At 34.2% G+C, this 22,201-nt stretch overlaps 1 protein-coding gene across 1 annotated transcript; it reads left to right on the forward strand.

Annotated features, from left to right (window-relative positions):
* The first annotated feature begins 14,064 nt into the window (after positions 1-14,064).
* On the forward strand, positions 14,065-18,608 carry LOC104238709 (pre-mRNA-splicing factor SPF27 homolog). The gene is made up of 7 exons (XM_009793159.2): positions 14,065-14,368; positions 14,516-14,691; positions 16,019-16,102; positions 17,026-17,095; positions 17,179-17,312; positions 17,395-17,453; positions 18,314-18,608. The coding sequence occupies exons 1-6, from the start codon at positions 14,135-14,137 to the stop codon at positions 17,447-17,449; spliced, it is 753 nt and encodes a 250-aa protein (XP_009791461.1). The 5' UTR covers positions 14,065-14,134; the 3' UTR covers positions 17,450-17,453; positions 18,314-18,608.
* Positions 18,609-22,201: the final 3,593 nt, after the last annotated feature.

Here is a 22,201-nt window from a genome sequence, read left to right on the forward strand (position 1 = left end):
GCTGAAAGTTTTAATATCATTTACTTGTATATTTATGTACTGGTAATCTGATACGTCTTAAATATTTTTTACTTGACTTTTGTCCAAGGAAAAATCCGCCAACAAACTAAAAAGAACCCCGCTACTGTGATGTTAATAGAGATCGGTCTCTACAAACTTGAAAAGAAAAACATTGTGGGATTTTAGTAAAACATTAGGATAGGCTGGGAGTGAAGCCCTTTCTCGGACCCAGCTTGAATGCTGGATGGTTTGTATACCGGTAACATATTCTGTGAAAAATACCTTAGTAATAATACAGAAGAAAAGTATAAAAAGCGTAGCACAGTCACAGGTTCATTGGAACAAAATTTGCAAGTGAAAATACCACCTTTTGAATTTCGAATATTAATTAACATTGTTTGCTGCATCGTAGAAGCCCTTTGGGATTTGATCAACCATTCATCGGATGACTGATTGAACATGTTTACATATTGCATGACCATCAATTCGTACGTGTCGGATCCTCCAAAAGCATCACATTTTGGAGGATCCTAAAACAAATAAGACGCTATTCTTTGGAGTCCGAGCAATATAGATTGATAGTGATAGTTTAAAGGGTGGCAGAGGAATAATAAGGAAACCCTTCAGTCCAAGAAAAGGAGGCGAAAACCGAGCTCAGCTCCTGCATCATTGGAGCAAGAACATGTCCGATGATCTTATCCATCTGCTTTGACATGCTCATGCAACAATGATTCAGCAGCAAAGATCAGTCCCAAAAACCACCTTGTGTTGGAAAGAACAGTTTCCTTCTGTCCTCTGTTTGGCGCTCTACACATTGTGAAGTAGGAAGAGGAGCCTTATATTATACTAAAAGAAGACCAACAAAGCAATGCTTTCACTTGTTTCATAAATCTTGCATGATTTTGAGGAAAACCTTCACTTCATAAAGTCTCTACTTACGGCGAAATTACGTCACCTTATCTTTTCAAGACCAATGACGGCGAAATTAATGATATCTCGCATCTTTATGCTTTGCCTACAACATAGACACCTAGCTGCCTTATTTCAAAGCGACCCTTTAATGATTGATAGGAAACCCCAATTGATTCTCTTTTTTGCATTTATCGTACTGGGAAAAAATAAGTTTAGTTTAATTCTTAAATTGAAAATTGTTTGGGGTCGTTTGGTAGGATGTATTAGAGAAAATAATACATGTATTAGCTTTTGGTATTACTAATTTCTTGTTTGGTACACTTTTTCAACCTACGTACAAGTATTAGTTATACAACATATTTGGTATTATCCTATGTATAACTAATACATATCAAACCGTGGTATTAGGAATACCAAAGCTATTAATGCATGCATTAGCATGATTAAGACAAAATTGTTCTCAAAGTCTCTTAAAGCTAAAAATTATGGACGGTATTTTTGTCAACAACTAATTTTCTTAAAAATTATGCAACGCATTTTAATTTTTAATACACCACACCAAACAGTGTATAAGAAACAATTTCTGCATAACTAATGCTTGCATTACCTTTTTTTTTGGTCAACGGGAAATTTTATATATATATAAACTAGAAACTACAGTGCATATTACTGCAGTTCCCCTAAAACAACTATGTTTTGTTCAATTGTATCAATATTACATGCCAAAATTCCTAACTACTTCAATTCCTAGGATATCTGCCCAAAATACATCATTTGTAAACATCGGAGGAACTGCTAGCATGGTAGTTCTACTCAAAAATTTGAATTTGCTGCCTCCTTCGCCAGTGTGTCAGGCACTCTATTCTGCTCCCTGTAATTGTGTCTCACCACCACCTTGTTCATCCTTTGCGTCAATAACATGCATTCACAAATCATAGGATCATAAGTTATATTGCATGTGAGTGGCATTTTTATTACTTTAGCCGAATTTGTAGCTATGTACAGAGGAACCCATCCATTTTGTTCTACTATTTGGAGTTCCTTTAGCAGTGATTTTAGATCTGCCATGGTGTTAGTGGTGTGTGGTATATTTTCTATATACCCCTTCGGGCAAAGAGGGGCAGCTGTAAGCACGTGATTTTTGCCCTATATGAGAATTACTCCCAAAAAATTCAAAATAAAATGATTTTCCTTGGTGTGCAATTTTGAGAATTTTTGTGACATTTTTGGATAATTATTTGTATTTGTCTGTGCATGTTTATTTGTTAAATTAATAAAAAATACAAAAAATATGTCGCATTTTGCATGTAGGATTTAATTCTACAATTGTTAGTGATTAAGTTTGTTTTACAAAAATTGAAAATTACAAAAATAGGCATCTTTTGCATTTTTAGCATTTAATGTCCAATTGTACAATTTTATGCTTAATTAGTACTTAATTGTGCGTTAATTGTTATTGGAAGTTAATTTGCATTTTTATAACTTAATTTAGTTCTTAATAATAATTTAAGTATTTTTAGAATTTAGTTTTAGAAAAATAAAAGAAGAAAAGAGAGCAAAAGTATAAAGAAAATCGGAATTGGACCTCTTCTTCAATTTCAAACCACAAGCCCAAATAATTGTCCAACCTTCCCCATGACCCGGTCCATCTCCACACGGGTCGACCCGGTTCGCCCCATAACCCCAATACCCAACCCCTCTTCATTTTTCATTTTTCCCAAACAAAACAAAAAACAGAAAAAGAAAACAAAACCCTAAAAACCTAAGAAATCCATCCGCCCCCCTCCTTTTCTCTCTTCTCCTTCACCACCTTCAAGCTTCCCCAAGCCCCCTCCAATGGCTGCCCGAGCCTCCATCGTCTTCTCCTTCACACCCAAGTCGACCCCCCCGTCCCGCCATTAAAACCAAAAACCCATCCACGCCCCTAACCTTTCTTATCCATCTTCACAAAATCAAAAAAAAAACAAAAGAACCCTACCCCTAGAAAACCAGGGGCAACAGCACCCCACAAACGACCTCAAGCCGCAGGTCGCCGGACACCATCTCCCTAACACCAGAAATCTGCCGCCAGATTCCAACCTAGCTGCTCGAAATTCAACCACCAATAACACCCATACGCACACACGGACAGAAACGGTGGGGAGGAGAACGAAGATCTGGAGAGGTGTTTGGTCAGAAATCGGAAAAGAAATGGAATAACAAATAGAGTTCGACTAAGCCGATTCGAGTTACTGCCCGAGGTTGCTGTACATTCGAACTCGTCGTCGAGCTCGAGCTCCCATGGCTGCCTTCTTCGTTGAGCTCCATGTTTGACGTCGCCATGGACAACTACGCTGCTGTTGCCCCGTCCAGCATCGCTTCCACTGTTGCTACTGCTTCACCGCCTTCTCGCCGCCGCTGTTGCGTCTTCTTCAGTCCATACTGCTGTTGCGTCCTTTTCTCTTCGTGCTGCTGCTGCTTCTTTTCCTCCATTGTTGCTGTTGTCCGCTACTTCTTTCTTCAAGTTCTTCGTTTGTCCGTTCGTGATCGTCTTCTGCGTCAAATGGTTTTGGTGCGATATTTGTTTCCGGGCAGATTTGTTATAGTTCGAGTTCGTCGTTGGTCAGTTGTTGTTCGTCGTTTCGATCCGGTTAGTAGATTTTGAGTTTCATTTTGTCCGTATTTCGTTTTGATATTCTCAAATCTAAAATCGATAAATGTTTAATTTTTGTTTTGTTCATGTTCATTGTTTTGTTAATTTTTCAGTTTGTTCATGTGAAATTGTTAGTTTAATGTTGTTAGATTCAAATTGAAGTTTAACTAATTATTTCTTCAGTTTGTTTCATGTGTTGTTATGTATTTTTTCAGAAATTGTTAACGTTGGTTAAATCGTTTGAATCCGTCATGTTTTGTTGTTTAAAATAGATTTTAATGCATGTTTATTCTTTGTTTGAAGTTCATCCAGTAATTTAATTTGAGTTTGTTGTGGTTTTTGATTTGTTGATTTAATTTGAATCATGTATTTTGTTGTTTGTTGTCTCTTTGCTCATTCATTTTTGGTCTAAGTTAACCACCTGGTTAACTTATTTCCATTAATTTGAAGTTGAATGATTCATCTATGTTCATATGGTTTGTTGTTGAGTTTGTTTAAGAAATTGGTCATATTGGCTATATTTTGGTTAAGATCGATTAGTTGAATTGGTTATAGCTGATGGGGTAGTTTGGTAAATTGCAGTACGTTCAGGGGTAAAATGGTAATTGCAATATGGTCGGAGGGGTAGTTTGGTAATTGAACATTTTGAATAATTCTTTATGTTAAGCATGAGGGACAAAATGTAATGGGGTGTGAGTGATATAATTGTTTAATATAATGGGGGACAAGACATAATGTAGTGGAGGAGAATATTGTAATTGTTTTTGTTAGGCATGAGGGACAGGATATAATGGGGTGAGGTTGATACAATTATTTAATATAATGGGGGACAAGACACAAAATAGTGAGGAATAATTCATTTGTTTAAGAAAGTGGGAAACAAAGCATGCTTTGAGGGGAATATTTCGGGTTGGGGATTCAAGACAAGAGTCTTGTTATATATAGAGTCATTTGACACATTTTAGAGGAGGCTTTGAGAGAGACTTTTACACTTGAGAGCTGAGAGATTTTGACACTTGAGGGCTGAAATGAAAAAAAAAAGGGCAGTTTAAAAAGAAAGAGAGTTTTAGACTAAAACTTAATTGCAGAAGATTATTATTAGGAGGATTATTTTCTAGAGAGATTTTTGGGGAGAATATTTTTGAGAGTAATACATTCTGAAAATCAGTAAACTACTGCATCTTGTATCCGTCTCTCTTCTGCTTTGACTGCGATTGCATTTTGGTATTGCTGATTTTTCAATCTGTTACTGGGTTATTCTACTGGTCGCTACTGGTTTTGCTGTGTTGCTGAACCTGCTGTTGCTGTGTTATTATTGCTGCTGACTTCTCCTTCTTTTGTTCTTGTACTGCCATTTCCAGGTACACATTTGTACACTCTCGGATTGAAGCGAAATGAAATATTAATCAGGCTTTGTTCCTGTTGAATTCCTCCTGTTTAGATTTGTGTTTGAATATAATTTTCCTATCTTTGTATAAAAATGTAGTTGATTGATTAATGAGTAATGAGGTTGCATATGTATAACTTCTTCATTTAATAATGTTAGTTTAAATTAATCGAAGAATAGTTAATCTGTTTTGATATTATTATGCGTCAATCTCATGTTCCAGTGTTATTAAATAATAGAATATAGAACAGAAGCAATCTCTCTTTGTACAAACTCTATTGCAATTTTCCATTTGCATTAGCCGTAAACTAATAACTAATAAGTTACGTCTTTTCAACATGTAATTAATTGAAGGATTTTCTTTTATTTTAGAGACAAACTTAATAGAACAAATGTAGTCACTATAGGTTCATCCTTTAAAATAAAAATGAGACGAGCCTCGCCAAATAAATCGCACATTGCTGGGGCCCTCAATAAATACATAACCATTACTAGACTTTGGATTTGGCCGTTTAGTGAATTTTTCACGGCCTTTTTCTAAAAACAACAATACGCAGTTTCTTTAGGACACGTCTTAATTAATCGTACCTTCTTAAATACGGATGTGCATTTATGTGACCCAAATCCAAATCTCAACGGAGTCGAAATGTGTCTCTAATCACGGGTACATTGATTGTGACGTGGTTCGAGATGCGTGTCCATGACGTTGCAAATTCCTTTTAAAAAATAAGAATGAGATGAGCCTCGCCGAATAAAAATACAAAGTTGTGGGGCCCTCAGTAAATATTTGCTTTAAAATTGCTTAGACTTCGGGATGGACCATTTAGTAAAATTCCACGGCCCTACCCAAAGTAAATGATACGCTAGTCACTTTAGGCGCGTATTTAATAATGTTATCTTCCTAAACTCGGGTGCACATTTATGTGACCCAAATCCCAATCTCAACAGAGTTGAAATGTAGCTCTAACCACGGGTACATTGATTGTGACGTGGTTCGAGATGTGTTTCCACGATGTTGCAATTCTTGATAATAATAATAATAATAATTATGAAAGCGGTAAAAAGTTAAAATTTGCACATAAGTTCATATTTGTATAAAATCAGATAATCAAGCCGAATATAACAGTTGAGCGACCGTGCTAGAACCACGGAACTCGGGAATGCCTAACACCTTCTCCCGGGTTAACAGAATTCCTTATCCGGATTTCTGGTACGCAGACTGTAATATGGAGTCATTCTTTTCCTCGATTCGGGATTAAATTGGTGACTTGGGACACCCTAAAATCTCCCAAGTGACGACTCTGAAATAAACAAACAAATCTCGTTTCGATTGTCCTTTAACTAGAAAAAACTCCTACGCCCCTCGCGGGGGCGCAAAAAGGAGGTGTGACACCCTACCAATTCCCCTAATGCCTGGATTGCCCTTGGCAGCCCCATCCGTGTTAAGTTTATAGTGGCTCCTCATGGGGGCTCCCATTTAACTCTGCTATGGAATAGCTTCCTGATAACACCTTTTTGTGCCAACATATAATACTCTGTTGATTTGAAGATGGTGTTTTTTTGTCGCGATGTTATCTTTCTTATTATTAAAAAGGTTATGGTTTCTTGCTAGCCAGGTGTACTAGAACCAAAAGGAAAGGATGTTTTCCCAAGGGATAATATTGTTAAAGGATAGCTTCTTTAGGTTTTTCTAGGTTATTGGCCAAAGTTGTGCTGAGAAGATAGGATTCAATTGCTGGCTTTTAGTAGTTTCCTTGGTTAGTATTTCATGCCAGAATAAGGTTGCATTGAGGCATTCAAAAAAGATGTGGTCACTAGTTTCAAGCATTGTTGAACAAATACAACATTGTGGGTTGCAATTAACCCCAATTTTGTGCAGGAAAGCTCCAGTGGGTAGCCTGTCTTGAGAAAGCAACCAGAAGAAGTTTTTATTTTGTTAGGAACTTTTAACTTCCAAATCCAATTGAAGTTACCTTCCCCCTCTTTCAACATATTCTCATTATTGTTGCTAAGGAAGGTATAGGCTTATTTGGTGGTGAAAGACCCGTTTGGAGTCAGCCCCCATATTAGCCTATCTTTCTTGGCAGAGTTAGTAGGGATAAAGGTTGATTTGATCAAGTTAGTAATGTTCACAGGGATGTCTATGAAGATGGATGAGGTATCCCAGTTCCCTGAATTGTAGATGGTGTCAACTTTGGTAGTCATGTCATTTGGGGTTAATGGACCCTCAATCATGTCCCTAATTGCTGGTTGGTTTGGGATCCAAGCATCATTGATGAAGCTCACCACGTTTCCTTTGTGGACAACCCATCCACTGGCCTTGTTGCATGTATCAAAAAATGCTTGTGTTACTAATTCATGTATTACTAATCCCTCCACTACTAATATACCTTATTCAGCAATTTTCTTATACACCCTACCAAACTATCCCTTGGACAAACTGATGGCCAGATATTTTTGAGAAAGGTACACAGAAGGACATACTAAAGAACAAATCTAATTAATTAAACAAGCTATGTATAACTACTCTTAGTACTTCTTAAGAATATAAGTACCTTTTAATTGAAGGGAGTGAAGAGGAATCTCATAGATATAACTAAAAAGACCATAAGAGGTGTAATAAAGTAATATTTTTCACCCAATATCTCTAGAATATGTATCTTCACAACTTAGTTATACACCATTAATTTTCTTTATAAGTAGTTTTTTCATCACCAAAATTTATGATATTAAGAGCATGTTTGGCCAAGCTTTTGGGAGGCCAAAAGTACTTCCCCTCCCCCCCCCAAAAGTACTTTTTTTAAAATTTAAGTTGTTTGGCCAAGATAAAGAAGTGCTTTTAGCCAGCAGCAGAAGCAGTTTTTCTGCTTTTGGGAAGAAGCGGAAAATTCTAACTTCTTCCAAGAAGCAGAAGCAGAACCATATAATTAATTTATTCAAGACAAAACTATCCTCACCTTAAAATTTATACTTTTCAAATCATCCCTCACTAATTTAAGTTATTTTTTTTTCCATATTTGTTTATGGTTTTATCATTCTCTTAAATTTAAAGATATCATATACATGAATCATATTGTAACTTTCCAAAATTTTTATTGACTTTTCTTATTTTTGATTTTTTTTGGGTGTAATATCTTGTAACTTTTCAAATTATCTTCTTCTTTTTTCACACTAAAGCAAATTATCGACATCCTTCTTTGGATTATCAGTTCTCTTCCTGCAAATAATTATTTATAATTTTTTCTGTTATAGGCTATTAGTTCTTGAATCTTTAAAACAGTTATCAAATCTAATTTGTGAAAATTGCCTACAAATAGGTAATAAATTTATAATTTCATAGCATAATCTATCTATATATTATTAAAAGATGAAGAAAAAACACACATTAAACCAAGTGACAGTCTCACAATAGGTCGCTTGGCAATTTACGACAAAGTTGGTTAGGTTAGATAATAATTAGTTTTTTTTTTAATTTAAATTTTAAAAAATTAAATTATACATTATGTGTTGTTAATAATTAGTTACATTACTCTTTAAATTTATTTTTATTTCACGCCCAATGCCGTATTTCAAGAGTGACACTCAGAATCATCTAGTTACAACTACCATGGCTATACATAATTTCATCCGACAATATTCTTCTACCCATAAAGAATTCAACTATTATGCTAATGAAGACATTACTACAAAGATTGAGGAAGGAGATGTGTCTTCTGATATTGCTTTACAAATGCAATGCAAGTGTTCTACTAATATGGAGGCGTTGTGTGGTAGAAACAGAGATGAATTATTGAAAATTATTATCATGTGTGAGTGACTTTACTTATTATTTTATGGTGGATTATCAGTATATAGTAATTTGTGGAATAAACTTCTAATTCATACTAAATGAAGTATTTTGATTATTCAAATTATTGTATAACAATAAGTAATTACAGTAGATAATATCATATGTTTTGGTATAACTATATATGTAAAATTGAGTTAATCTAAATTATGTTTGTTTACTTTATGTTTCATATTTTAATTAAATAAAATAAAAATAATAAAAGTTTCTTACGATAAATACTTAAGTTTATTTTTCTCTTTAAAATTATTATAAGACCTTGGTACTGTCCTTTTTTGTAATTTGACATTCAAAAGCACTTTTTAGAAAGATTAGCCAAACATAATTTGTTTATTAAATATTGCAAAAATTACTTCTTAAATGAATTGGCCAAACACAAATTGTTTTTTTAAAAGTACTTCCGAAAAAAGTATTCCTTAAAGAGATTTTTACATTCCTATACACTATATGAAACTATATTACCCTCTTTGTTCAAATTTTACTATAATTACATTTTATATACTCAATTACCATTTATGTACATATTAAGGGAATTAATGATAATAATTAGTGTCCTAAAATTACTCTAACATATCTTCCAATCGCCCACGTTTCTCTCTCCACATCCCATTCCCCTCCCCCACGTATCTTGCACCCACCCACAATTACATCATTGACAACCATTAAAAAACTTTGAATTCGAATTTGGGTTTTCAAAAAATATTACTTGTTTGAATTTGATGTTGTTGCAAAGAATTGTGAATTCTCTCTACGTTTCTCTCTATCTCTCAATCCCTAATTTTAGTAATGTAAAGCAAAGGAAAAGAGAGCATCAAGTCCACCCTTGACAGCCATTAAAAAATTTTGAAGCTTTGAATTCGAATTTGAGTTTTCAAAAATCATTATTTGTTTGGATTAGGTGTTGTTGCAAACAATTGAGAATATGGTTTGGAGTTTATATCTCAATTTTAAGGGGTTTTGGTGAAGATTAGACTTGATTTTGGCTGAATTTCAGATTGAAACTCGAAGAAGAAGAAGAAGACACGATATACATTATATTTACGAAATTGTAGTAAAATTGTAGAAAAATTGTATTCTGTTGTTTATATATTTTTCTTTTATTTATTTAACTATTGTATAAAAGTTGAACAACATTATATTGAGATTATATTTAAGTTGTATGATATTGTAGTTGTATATAACTGAGTAGAAATAATATATGAAAATTGTAGATAAGTTGTATAATATATAATTAGTTGTATGAAATTTATTTTTACTATGTATAAATCAGATACAAAATATACAAAAGACATATTGTATAAATTTTGTATAAATTTTGTATTTAAGTTGTATGTTAATGCGGGAAGCAAGACTTAGATGGTTCGGGCACATTCAGAGAAGGAGCACTAATGCATCGGTGAGGAGGTGTGAGCGACTGACTGTGGTGGGCACAAGAAGAGGTAGAGGGCGACCTAAGAAGTATTGGGGAGAAGTGATCAGATAGGACATGACGCGACTTAGGATTACTGAGGACATGACCCTTGACAGGGAATTGTGGAGGTCGAGCATTAAGGTTGTAGGTTAGGGGAAAATTGTGAACAATAGAGTGAGACTAGCCAGTTAGGAGTTAGTCTGAGGATGCTACTGGTCGTCTACTGATGCAGGGCTTTATCTGTTGGTTTTTACTATATCATCCATCTATTTCGTATTTCGTATCTCTTATATTGCTGTTATTTTATTATGAGTCTATTGATGGTACTAATATATCGTCTCTTGTTGCTTTCTTGAGCCGAGGGTCTCCTGGAAACAACCTCTCCGCCCCTCGAGGTAGGGATAAGGTCTGCGTACATATTACTCTCGCCAGACTCCACTTGTGGGATTATACTGGGCCGTTGTTGTTATTGTAGTTGTATTTAACTGGATAGAAATAATGTGTGAAAGTTATAGATGAGTTATAGATAAGTTGTAGATGATTTGTATTGAGCAGACAAACTTCAAAGCCATTATGGATAGTGGGACATCCTTTACATTTCTCCTGGATCAAATTTACGATAGAGTCGTTAAAGAGGTAGGCTTACAACTATTTGATGCTTATTGCACTTTAAAGTGCTATATTTTTACAAATCCTTTTTCGGTCCTTTTCCGCTTACAATTTGATAGGGAAGTGAATGCAACAAAAGCCAGGATTGAAGGATATCCCTGGCAATATTGCTACAAATCCAGGTAATGGAATATAAGAGAAAGAGAGATGCACTTTCTTTTTACTTAATATAAATCATTCTTAAAATGTCCTCAACATAAGTTTCAAAAAAAAAAGAAGCAGCTTCTTCTTTTTTCTTCATTCTTCTTTCTCGACTTCACACTGAACTAAGTACTATTTTCTCTTCAGAGCTCTCCACATTTCTCATGGAAAATCTCTCACATTCATTTTCTAAAAAGAGTTACCACCATGGAAGCAGGTTCTTTACAACGGCAAGCAAGTCATTATACGATGACGTTTTTGGTGGCCCGCCGAAGTTCAGGGTACCAACACTAGCTCCTCGTTACGAGAATTATACTGAGATTTTCGGAGGTTTTCACTCTTTTCGTGCCCCTAAGGAGTTTTTACACCATTAGTAGAGCACAACTCTGTTTTAAAAGGTAGAATTGAGATTCGCCGGGGCTCGCCCCGGAGCGGAGCACTCGTAAAATGCCCCTGGGCTTATGTGTGGGGCTTAGTTACGTGGGACTTACGCCTCGGCCATCGGGGCTTACACCCTGGACACGCCCAACGCCCAGTATACTGGGCTCGTCTAATAAAACTTTATGCAATTGTATGTAACTAACCTTGTAAATCCTCAAATTTTCTTAATAAATCGTTTATTATTCAAAATTATTTTTTCTTAATCATAAATCATTAAGTTGAGAGTATTTTATGTCATAATTAAAATAAAAATTATTGCACATTATCCACTAAGACTGCTATGATAGTTAATTTTAAATAAATTTTTCATTTAAAAAATATTTACTGATTTATTAACTTTTGTTATGTCTTTACTATATAATAATCCATATTTTTTTATAAATTTTTCTAAATATTTTTTCCCACGTTTACGAGATACAATACTTATTAATTTAAGAGCTCGGTATTAGCTAGTAAATATTTACAAATAATTAGTTATCATGGTATTGTATGGTGTATTATATATCACTTTATTAACTTGTTGAAACTTAAAATAAATGATGCTAGAGAATCATATTGAAATTGTGAATTATGTTTTTATATAAATTCTCTTTCAAATAGAAAGCATATTAAATAAAAAGAGTATTTTATGAAAAATATCAAATTATAATATCGAAATTATTTCAAGATCCATTACTTCTTAAGAGATACATATAAGATTTCGTATCGAATACATTACTTTTGATGTTTGAGTTGTAATGACATTGCAGCTAATTTGCATATTATGATATATGTCATACTTTTCGTATTATTCATAGTTGAATTATACTTTATAAAAATTTTAAATAGATTATTTGTTATAATTTTGTTATTTTAATGTAACTTTTATAATTATTTTTTATTTTATACTATTTAAAAATTATTGAAATTAGTAAAATTTAAAGATTCATGGGACTTATGCCCCATGTCTCAGGGCTTAAACCTCGCCTCGTCAGAGGTAAAACGCATCGCCTCAACCCCCCCCCCCCTTAAAACATTGGAGCACAAATATTCAAATTTTGTGGGCCTAATACCTTAAACCAACACTAAACTTGGCTCATATTATTAGTATCCTCCCCAAACTATGCCCGGTCTTAATTACCCCCCTCAACTTGGCCTTTTGAGAGCCATTACCCCCTAGACGCTGATGTGGCAAAAAGTGTGGGTGCACTCACTCGCCACGTGGATTTTCCTATCTATGTGACAATTTTTTGAAAAATAAAATATTTTTTTTACCTTTTTAAGAATATTACTTTTTAGATAATTTTTTTTCGAATACAATTTATAATAAAACTTGGATAGAACTACATTATTTAGGCTAAATATTTTTATTTGGCAAAAAATAATAAAGTATTAGTTAATCTTTTTTTGAAATTGACCTGCAAATAATGATTTATATAATTAATAAATAATCAAGGCATCTAAAAAGTTATAAAAAATACATAGTTTGAATAAAAATGAAGTTTTAGTTAATCTATTTTTTTTAATTTGACCTGAAAATAAAGATTTATACAATTGAAATAAATAGTCAAGACATCTAAAAAGTTATAAAAAATACATAGTTGAAATAAATGCCTTGATTATTTATTTCAATTGTATCCAAGTTTTATTATAAATTTTATTCGAATTTTTTTTTATCTAAAAAGTAATATTCTTAAAAAGGTAAAAAAAATATTTTATTTTTTCAAAAAAATGCCATATAGATAGAAAAATCCACGTGGCAGGCGAGTGCACCCACACTTTTTGCCACATCAGCGTCTAGGGGGTAATGACTCTCAAAAGACCAAGTTGAGAGGGGTAATTAAGACCATGCATAGTTCGGGGAGAATATTAATAATCTGAGCCAAGTTTAAGGGTGGTTTAAGAAACATGATCCTTCAACACGTCTATGCTGGACTACTATCATACAACACAATGGACATGACTCATTTTCCTGTACAGAGAACTTCATGACGGGATATCGGATAGTGGTTGATAGAGAAAACTTGAAACTGACTTGGTCACTCTCTGACTGTAAGTACCAATATATGATCACTAATTGTTTTGGTTTGCTCTGGATTTAACTATAACTGTTTTCTTGTCTATACATGTGGATGATTAACTTAAATGCTATTGCTCGTATTCTGTTACTTCACTCCTAAAAACCTATTCTTGTGTATTGAGAAGTTGAACTGCAATTTTTTACACCATTGATTGAAGTATAAATAATGGATTGAGAGTCTTTTAAGGTGGATTGTATATATTTCGTAAACAAAACTTCTTTATGTCGGGTAATTAATTAAACATGGATATTAAGAGTAATAAAGTTTCAAATAGTGTATAGGAATGAAAAAATTCTTTTTTTAAAATAAGCAAATTTTGACAGATTGCCCAAACGGGCTCTAAATTGTCAATACACGATTTATTTTACTTTTTAAGGATGACGACACATTTTTAATTTCTCACATTGCTACAAAACTACAAACAAATTATACTAGTAGTAGAAAACTAGAGTATAAAGAAATTATCATTTGCACAAAATAATACCGTCCATCTACTTATTGAGGATATTTACAAGGGTAAAATGGGAAAAGAAAAAAGACCTTTAAACTGAAAAAACAATGAACATCACCTCAGTTCTCTGTCGGGCTCGTAATTACTGGTTTATTACACTTCGATTAGAGGTCCGAGCAATCAATGGCGACAACGAACGGTGACGTTTTAATGCTAGAGGCACCGCCGGAGTCCCGGCCGGCGGTGTGTAGTAGTGCTGAAGTGATCGATGCTTTGCCGTACATTGATGACGACTACGGTGACCCCAAAGTTAAAGAAGAGGTGGACCGTTTGGTCGAAGAGGAGATGCGCCGCAGCTCCAAAAAACCTTCCGATTTCCTCAAGGACCTCCCTCCTCTTCCTAAATTCAACTTCGAGGTTCACTCTATACTTTGCCCATTTCTTCTGCTCTTCAACTCTTATTCATGCGTATTTCTAGGGTTCCATTTAAAACGATTGTTAATTGTTATGATTCCTTTGAGCCTATGTTTTTATTTCTTGTCTAATGAATGAATTGGTGTTTAGAATCACCCGATGCTTGCGAGGGAATATGAGAGGGTGAGAGCTGGAAAGCCGCCGGTACAGATAGATACTTCACGATATGGACTTGAAGTGCCGCCACTGAACAAACGCAATGATGAAACTGCATGGAAACAAGCGCTTCAAAAAGCTCAGCGTTTACTGCAGCATCAAGTAATCAGGTAACCTACTTGTAACCGGTGATTGTATGGATTATTTAAAAAAGAAATTGTTTTGCCAATTATTAGCTTATATGCCTGCAAAATCTAGTCACCGTGGTGTTTAGGTGAACTTGGGCGACTTTCAGTTCCTCAATAATCGTTTTTTTTCTTGGTAAAAGAATTTTTTTTTTATTTCCATTTGCAATCTGTACAGGCAGAACTAACTGGTGGTGTTTAGGTGAACTTGGGCGACTTTCAGTTCCTCAATCGTTTTTTTTGGGTGAAAGAATTTTTTTTATTTCCATTTGCAATCTGTACAAGCAGAACTAAACTACTGCAGTTTGACATCTCCAAACCGCAGCAAAGCAACTAACCAACTATGACATCTACTACTAACCACCTGAAACTACCAAGCTCCTTCTAACAGGATAAAAATTGAGCTTTTGTAAGTGTTACTTTTAGTCTACTCCTTGTGGATCCTCTATAAAGAATCCCCTGAATAATCCTCCTGACAATAGTTTTCGGATCTGTTTGCTTAGCGTGAAATACTCTTTTATTCCTCTCTATCCACAAGTGACGCACACATGCTGCCAGTGTCATTCGATAAATTTCTGCAGTTAGCATAGTCTTCTGCCCATTTCAGCTCCTCTAACCAAGGCATGGCTGCTCTGTGAATCCCCTGCCATTGTAGTAGTTTACGCCACACTTGAGTTGACATATCACATTGGAAGAGCTGTTGATTTATGCTCTCATTCTGAGTTAAACACAATAGGCGCTCTTTGTCACTTATAGCACCCCACTTCATCAATCTATCCTTACATCGAAAGAAATAAAGTCTTTAAGATACAAAGTTTAGTAGAATAGATGTTGCAGTGAAGAATGAGAAAAGTGCTTCTGCCGAAGGAATAGCTAAGATGCTGTGGTGATAGTGCATTTTCCAAGTTAACTCCTGAATAAAATGATTTCTGTTTGTTTTTTCTTCTATATCAATTCTGATGGCCTGCGCACTGTGTGGAAACATTGTATTTGTCCGGTGTCAGGGAATGTGTTTGTATCTCTTTCAAGTTTCAACAAACTAAGATGCCGGAAAGTTTGTATACAGTCAGAGTCAGTCGGTCATATCCTAACAGAAGAAATATGACTTTTGTGTCACTTTATTACCAAAATTTTTAATCTTTTCTGCTGTTATTTATCAGGAAAAATTCCCTTTGCATCAGTATAGCCTAGGCATCAAGTACTTTGATAGAAATAATCATACCTTTCATTTATTTTGGTCTATTTTTTCCCTTTTTTTGTGTACATAATGCTTGTTCTCGTGCAACCCAAAGTTAACCTTGGTATTCTATAGGCTAGAAAATCTGGACCTGATGTCAAAGCATGGTCCTGATGTGTGGAAGCTGCACAATCAACGACTGGAAGCATTTTTAGCCAGGTTCCTTTTCTTTTGCTAATTTTATGTTCTTCTCTGCCATCTCGTCCTTACTTTACGATTCGCTGCAACTTCTGTCTAGGTGAATTTTTACATGTCCCTTTATTCCATTTTGCATGGCGATGTTTGATTGGACACGAGGTTAAAGAAAGAAAGAGAACTTTTGGCACATACTAAAAATGCCCTTAGAACTTGTTATCTTAAACATGTCATGACATTCTATGGCTATAAGAACATGTCATTCAAGATAAGATGGGAAATTTAAAGTTAAAAGAATTTTCAACTATAAATAGACGTCATTCATTTTGGAACAGACTAAAAAGAAAAGAATGCTATATAAAAATGGAACAAAAGGAGTAATAGATATTAGACTGAACGTCGTAAAAGAAACTTTCAGGTTTTGGACAAAACTTGACGACTATAGTAACTATTTTGAACTTGGTTTCTAGAGTAAATTGTCTTGCTTCGTAATAAGCACTAACATGTTCGTTTTTTAATAAAAAGATGTGATATGGTCCAAGAATGGCCCTTCTCCATTTCTAGTCCAATTGTGATTCGAACTCAACCTTATGATTGGAGGTGTGGGTCCTAGCATATCCTGCACTTGTTTAATATGTTCAATTTTAGTTTTTGACGATGATGGAAGTTGTAAGGCTTCTAACTCTATATACCAACTCAGGACTGTATTAGTAAAAAGAGGCATTATCTTGTCTCAATCGCCCTCTGAAAAGGGAGAAGCTGTGTGACTTTTAATACTCTATATCAGTCAGGAGGAGTATTTATCACTATATTTACACATCTTGAACCAGTTCTATACAGTATTAATATATCGATTGTAAAAAGAGCATGATTCTAGCTCGTCATTTTTTTCTCTCTGGTATTGCTGCATTCCTTCTGGGGCTGAATATCAAACTAATTTGCTGCAGAATGCAATCACAAGCTGTTGAACTGAATGAAATGATTGAAACCGTAAACAGGGAAAGGAAATATCATCAGGTATAAGTATCTTCTGTTACTGCTGATCTATTTCTATAGTGTCTTGCATTGTTCTAATTGATCTGTTCTTCACTGCATATCAGCAAACTACTGCATATGAGCTCAGTGCGTTGTCCATGCAATGGAAAGAGCTCTGTCTGAAAAATATGGAAATCCAATCTGCTTGTGGGGAACTGGAAGACCACATAGAACAACTGAAGAAGGAGGCTCAAGAGAGGTCTGTTTTGTATTGCATACCTTCTATGACTTTTCTGGTTTTGATATGCTAGTTTATAAGATGTTTACCTCTTTTATGGCAGGGACTGGAATTTGGAGGCTAATGTTGAGAATAGCAAAATGCTGTATGCAGAATGATGAGGTATTGAATTGTTACTATTATGGTTAGTTTCTGTCCTCATTACTGCTGTGATTATGCTTGTCTTGAGCCGAGGATCTATCAGAAATAGCCTCTCCTCTCTATCTATACAAGGTAGGGATAAGGTCTGCGTACGCACTACCCTCCCTAGATCGCACTTGTGGGATTACACTGGGTTTATTGTTGTTGTATCCTTTTTCTCTATCCATTGATTTGATTAGTTCATTAGTTGTCAATGGTATTAACATGTATAGGAGAAAAATGAGATAACAACATAAAAAGACAAAAGTTTGGGAGGTACAAGAGTGAGCTAGGTTGAAGGAATTGGAAAATGGATTAGAGGGTTGAAATGAGTGGAAAAGACTATACAGTAACAGTGCAGAATATAAATAAAAAGTACAGCTCTGTAAGCTTTAAGAACCAACTGTGTGAGATGAAAGGCCTAAGCTTTAAAATACTAGTTGGCTGAAGTGAATGAAAAGGTGAGAAGAGTGTGTACTATGATCTCCAATTTTCACTTGTGAAAAAAAAAGTGTATGAACTTCAATTTTCTGCTGTTGTCTGACCTTCTACAATTTCTCAAAAAAAATGACTAATTTTTCCATTCTTTTCCTTCATTTTTCTTCCATTTCCGAACATGTAAAGCATAGTTCGTGGAATTATGTTTCCTTGGCAAAATTCGGGTTGCATACTGGGCCTTATAAAAACCTTGTGGAGGAAGACAATTTTATTACATCGGGTTTGGCTGGGGTTTGTTATGTTGAATCATAAAGGCAGGAGGCACTGTTTTTCTGCTTTCTCTTGTCGATTTCAAAGGGGTGAGAGAGAAACGTCAGAACTGATATTGTTAAGGGGATATGCAGGTGTAGGTCGAGCAATCATGAAGATTTGCGTTTACTGGATTTAGATGGAGAAGTTGGACAAAGATTTAAAGTCCTTGCTTTAGGTCGGTATGACAAGCTTTGACCATGTTTTTAGTTGCAATATTCCCTGTTAGCCATTACTTATTAATGTTACTGAGGAATGTCTCCAATGTGAAAAAGGTCACTACCAGCCTCTGTATCTCCCAGTTCTCGGTATACCTGTTCATTTCCTTATCACGGTAACAACTCTTTTATGAATAGCTAATTTTTGCCAGTCAAATCGGTGATTTTAATAGTTTTGGTTTTATTATTATTCCCTCCCCCCCCCCCCCCCAAAATTCTTTTGAAAGGAAAAAGGCAAGCAGAGGCCGTCTATGTTCCTTGAATCTTTCTTACACCTGCTATAAGCATCGTTTTGCTTTTCTTTCAACTCCCAATATGCTTTCGAGATGTGTACCACCTCCATCGACAAGAGGGATGGAATTATAGACTCCTATGCTGGGAGCACTTCGGATACATATCCAACCACACCACACCCAGATTATAACAAGCTATGGTTATTGAAGTCTCTTTTAGGCAAAGTACGCAATTACTGCAAAATCAGATGCTTTGAGAGTTCTATTGCTTAAAGCTAAGTGAGTTCACTATCGGACCAGATATGTGTTAAGGGAAGGTTATCTATCAAGGATGAAGCATCACCTTGCTATGATCCCCATTCTGTAGTAAACGGACCCAAATCCTTTTATTGAAGGATGATAAACCCAGGAACAGTAATGGTAGTTGGAACATGATAATCCTGAGATTGAAGGAGGAAGGATTAGCGAACTCTTCAAAGTGGAAATGGAGCAATAAAAATATTTGAATACTAGGAACTATTTGTCACATAGAAGCAAGCGTGTTGTCTCTCGGAAGAGAAAGATCACTCCAAGTATGAGCTATGTGGATGCATCGAGAAATAAACGGCCATGAATTTTGGTATCAATTAAATAGTATTATTAAACACATCGACTTTGTTAATTAAGCTAACCATACATCATTACGAGTTTATGTCACCAAATAGAAGTATTTCAACTTTTCTTTTGGTATACAGCAAAATAATTGCCATTGTTCCCTTCCAACTAAATAGTGATGCTATATTATTTTTAAAATTATTTTTGGACCCATTGTTTATAATGGATTGCCTCATAACGTTAACCCACAATTTATGACAAACAAGGTAAATTTACAAATGAAGATTCCAGAACATAGCTGGCCTGGTTCGTTCACGTTAAATTACATGACGCTTGGTAAGATACCCTTGAAATTTTAAATTCAAATTGACAATCGCCAGTTTAATTTCATAAGTGGAAAGAAACTTACATAATGACTTTAACAGATTCTTCACAAGTCAGCAATAGACTTAACATTCAATTAATTATTTCCTTATAGGTGTCCAGTTGAAGATATTCTGAAATGAGTTTATTTATTTATTTGATAGCGTAAAGAATTTCTTTGTTACTATTACACTGTCAGATCATTTAGGAGTCAATATATAAATAATCTTAAATGGGTTTAACCTACCATGTAAAAATCCCTACTTTCTACAGCGAGTATGGATCAGTGACCTAAATAACATGATAAGTGTTATAAATAGAATTCTATTTAAGGTGAATGTCTATATTTTATAGAGATTTTAGGGATTTTTACTTGGTGGCTAAGTCACTCTTTCCCTATAAATAGTAATTACTCATATTTCATTGTAATTCATCCCAAAATCAATAAGAATTTTCTTTACATACTTTTTTTTGCAACACTGGTCTTCTTCTTTTATTGTTTTATAACACGTTATCAGCACGAGACTCTAACCAATTGAGTATAAGCTTTGTGATTGAGCATAATGATTGTCAATTGTTCCATGAACTTCCTTCATGATTAAATTATGGATTTAAGGTAAGTATTTTACTTTATTTTTCTCTTTTAAATTCTTGAAATTCTATAATTTGATTTTAAATACAAACAAAGACGATAAATTTTGATTGTAATTCTAATAGAGTTTGAAAGAAATTATAACCACCCAAAGTGATAAAATTTCTATGTCTTGCCATGATTAAATTCATGTATGATGGGCAAAGAAGTGGAAATTCGTTCCATTGAATTTGCTTCATTCTCATTCCCTAAAGAGAATGTGAGAGCAGTATGTGATAAGTCTGAAAGAAGACAAAATTATTACTATGAATGTATCAATGGATGTGGACGTGGCAATAGACAAAATTATAATCGTCATCATTGTGGTAATGAGAACAATAAGGATTCTCAAAATAATCCTTCAGTCCGTGGAAGTAATGTTTGTCATCGATTTGACATGAGATTTTGTAAAACACATGTAAATGATTATGGTCCATTTAAGATGTGAATGTGACAACATGTGATTTATTAATATATATATTTATTTTTGTAAGAGTATGAACGTGCTAGTAGTAGTGAATATACCACACTCACATCTAGAAGGAGGTTTGAGATGATATAAAAAAATAATATCTTTATTATGGCATGAATGGTCATTGGTCATGTACCTATTGTACGCCAAAATATTTTGGCAATGTGATTATTAAAGGATAACAGTAATGCAAGAAACATATCTTGCATAATGTTAACTATGGCCATAGCGGTATAACTCTCTCTCTAAAAGAGATATTCTCCATATGGATGTTGATGAATATGTGGTACTACAAAATTAATTGAGAACTCCGCAAGAACCAATTATACCATTTTGGAGAAACACAATTGATTACCAATAAGCTATTGTGTTGTAGTAAGTCTCAAAGAAACTTATTCAGTTTCCAAAGTATACACGAAAGCGATTGATTATATTGAGACTATAAATAAAGAAAAGATTTAATATCTTCTATTACTGCAACTTGTAGCGGGATAATATGTATGTGAAAAGTTACACGCTTTATTCTCCAGTTTGTACTACACAAACAAAAGAATGCTACAATAAAGTCGAAGTTTATTGATATAAAAACCCATATCATAATAAACTTGAAGTTTATTTATAATTGCACACTTCATGGTGTAAACTTGAAGTTTATCAATATTGATAATTTATTCAGTTGGCATAATTGGTATAGCCATATCAATTTAAGTATGATGTGCAAAAATAATAGAGAATTCACATGGGTAAATATTAAAGAACTAGAAAGTTCTTTACGAATTCTCTTATATTGCTTGTTCTCATTAATTAATTGACCAACTAAAATTGGGATTGAATCCCATGAATGCTGGAAATATCAAAGGTGAATATGGTCCCATTCACCTGCCATATATACCACATATGATGCATCTATGAGATGATTATATGTATGATTATTATTAATCCGTAACATGGTGTTTGCGATGTAACTTGCTCAATAGTTTGATTTAGAGCATAATTTTTAGATTTTTTTTATTCAAGATAGTTTATCTTGATAAGTTAGTTTACATCACGATTGATTTAGCAAAATAATTTATTGAGTACCTCCACTTAATAGCTAAACAATTGCTTATGAGAACAAAGTTATCTATATCAATTTGATATACGTTATATACCAAAGTATATTATTTTCTTCCCTCACAAGTGGTTCAGGGTCATGAATCAAATAATTTTATCTTATTATTATTGGTGTGCGGGACATATTTTGATTAATACCATAACGCACAAAGATGGGTTCTCAAAGTTGAGGAAAACAAGTTAATTTTCTAACATGAGCGGGAGATATGATAAACAATTGAGAAAAAGTTACGTGGAATGAATTATCATTTGTACATCTAGATCCTCGAATAAGATAATATGAACTTGAGGTTCATAAAAAAAGATAATTCATTTGCAATATATTGCAAAGCATGCCAGACGCATTTGCTGACCAAAGA

The sequence above is a fragment of the Nicotiana sylvestris genome, chromosome 3 (genome assembly GCF_000393655.2).
Source record: "Nicotiana sylvestris chromosome 3, ASM39365v2, whole genome shotgun sequence".
In the NCBI taxonomy this organism is placed as follows: domain Eukaryota; kingdom Viridiplantae; phylum Streptophyta; class Magnoliopsida; order Solanales; family Solanaceae; genus Nicotiana; species Nicotiana sylvestris.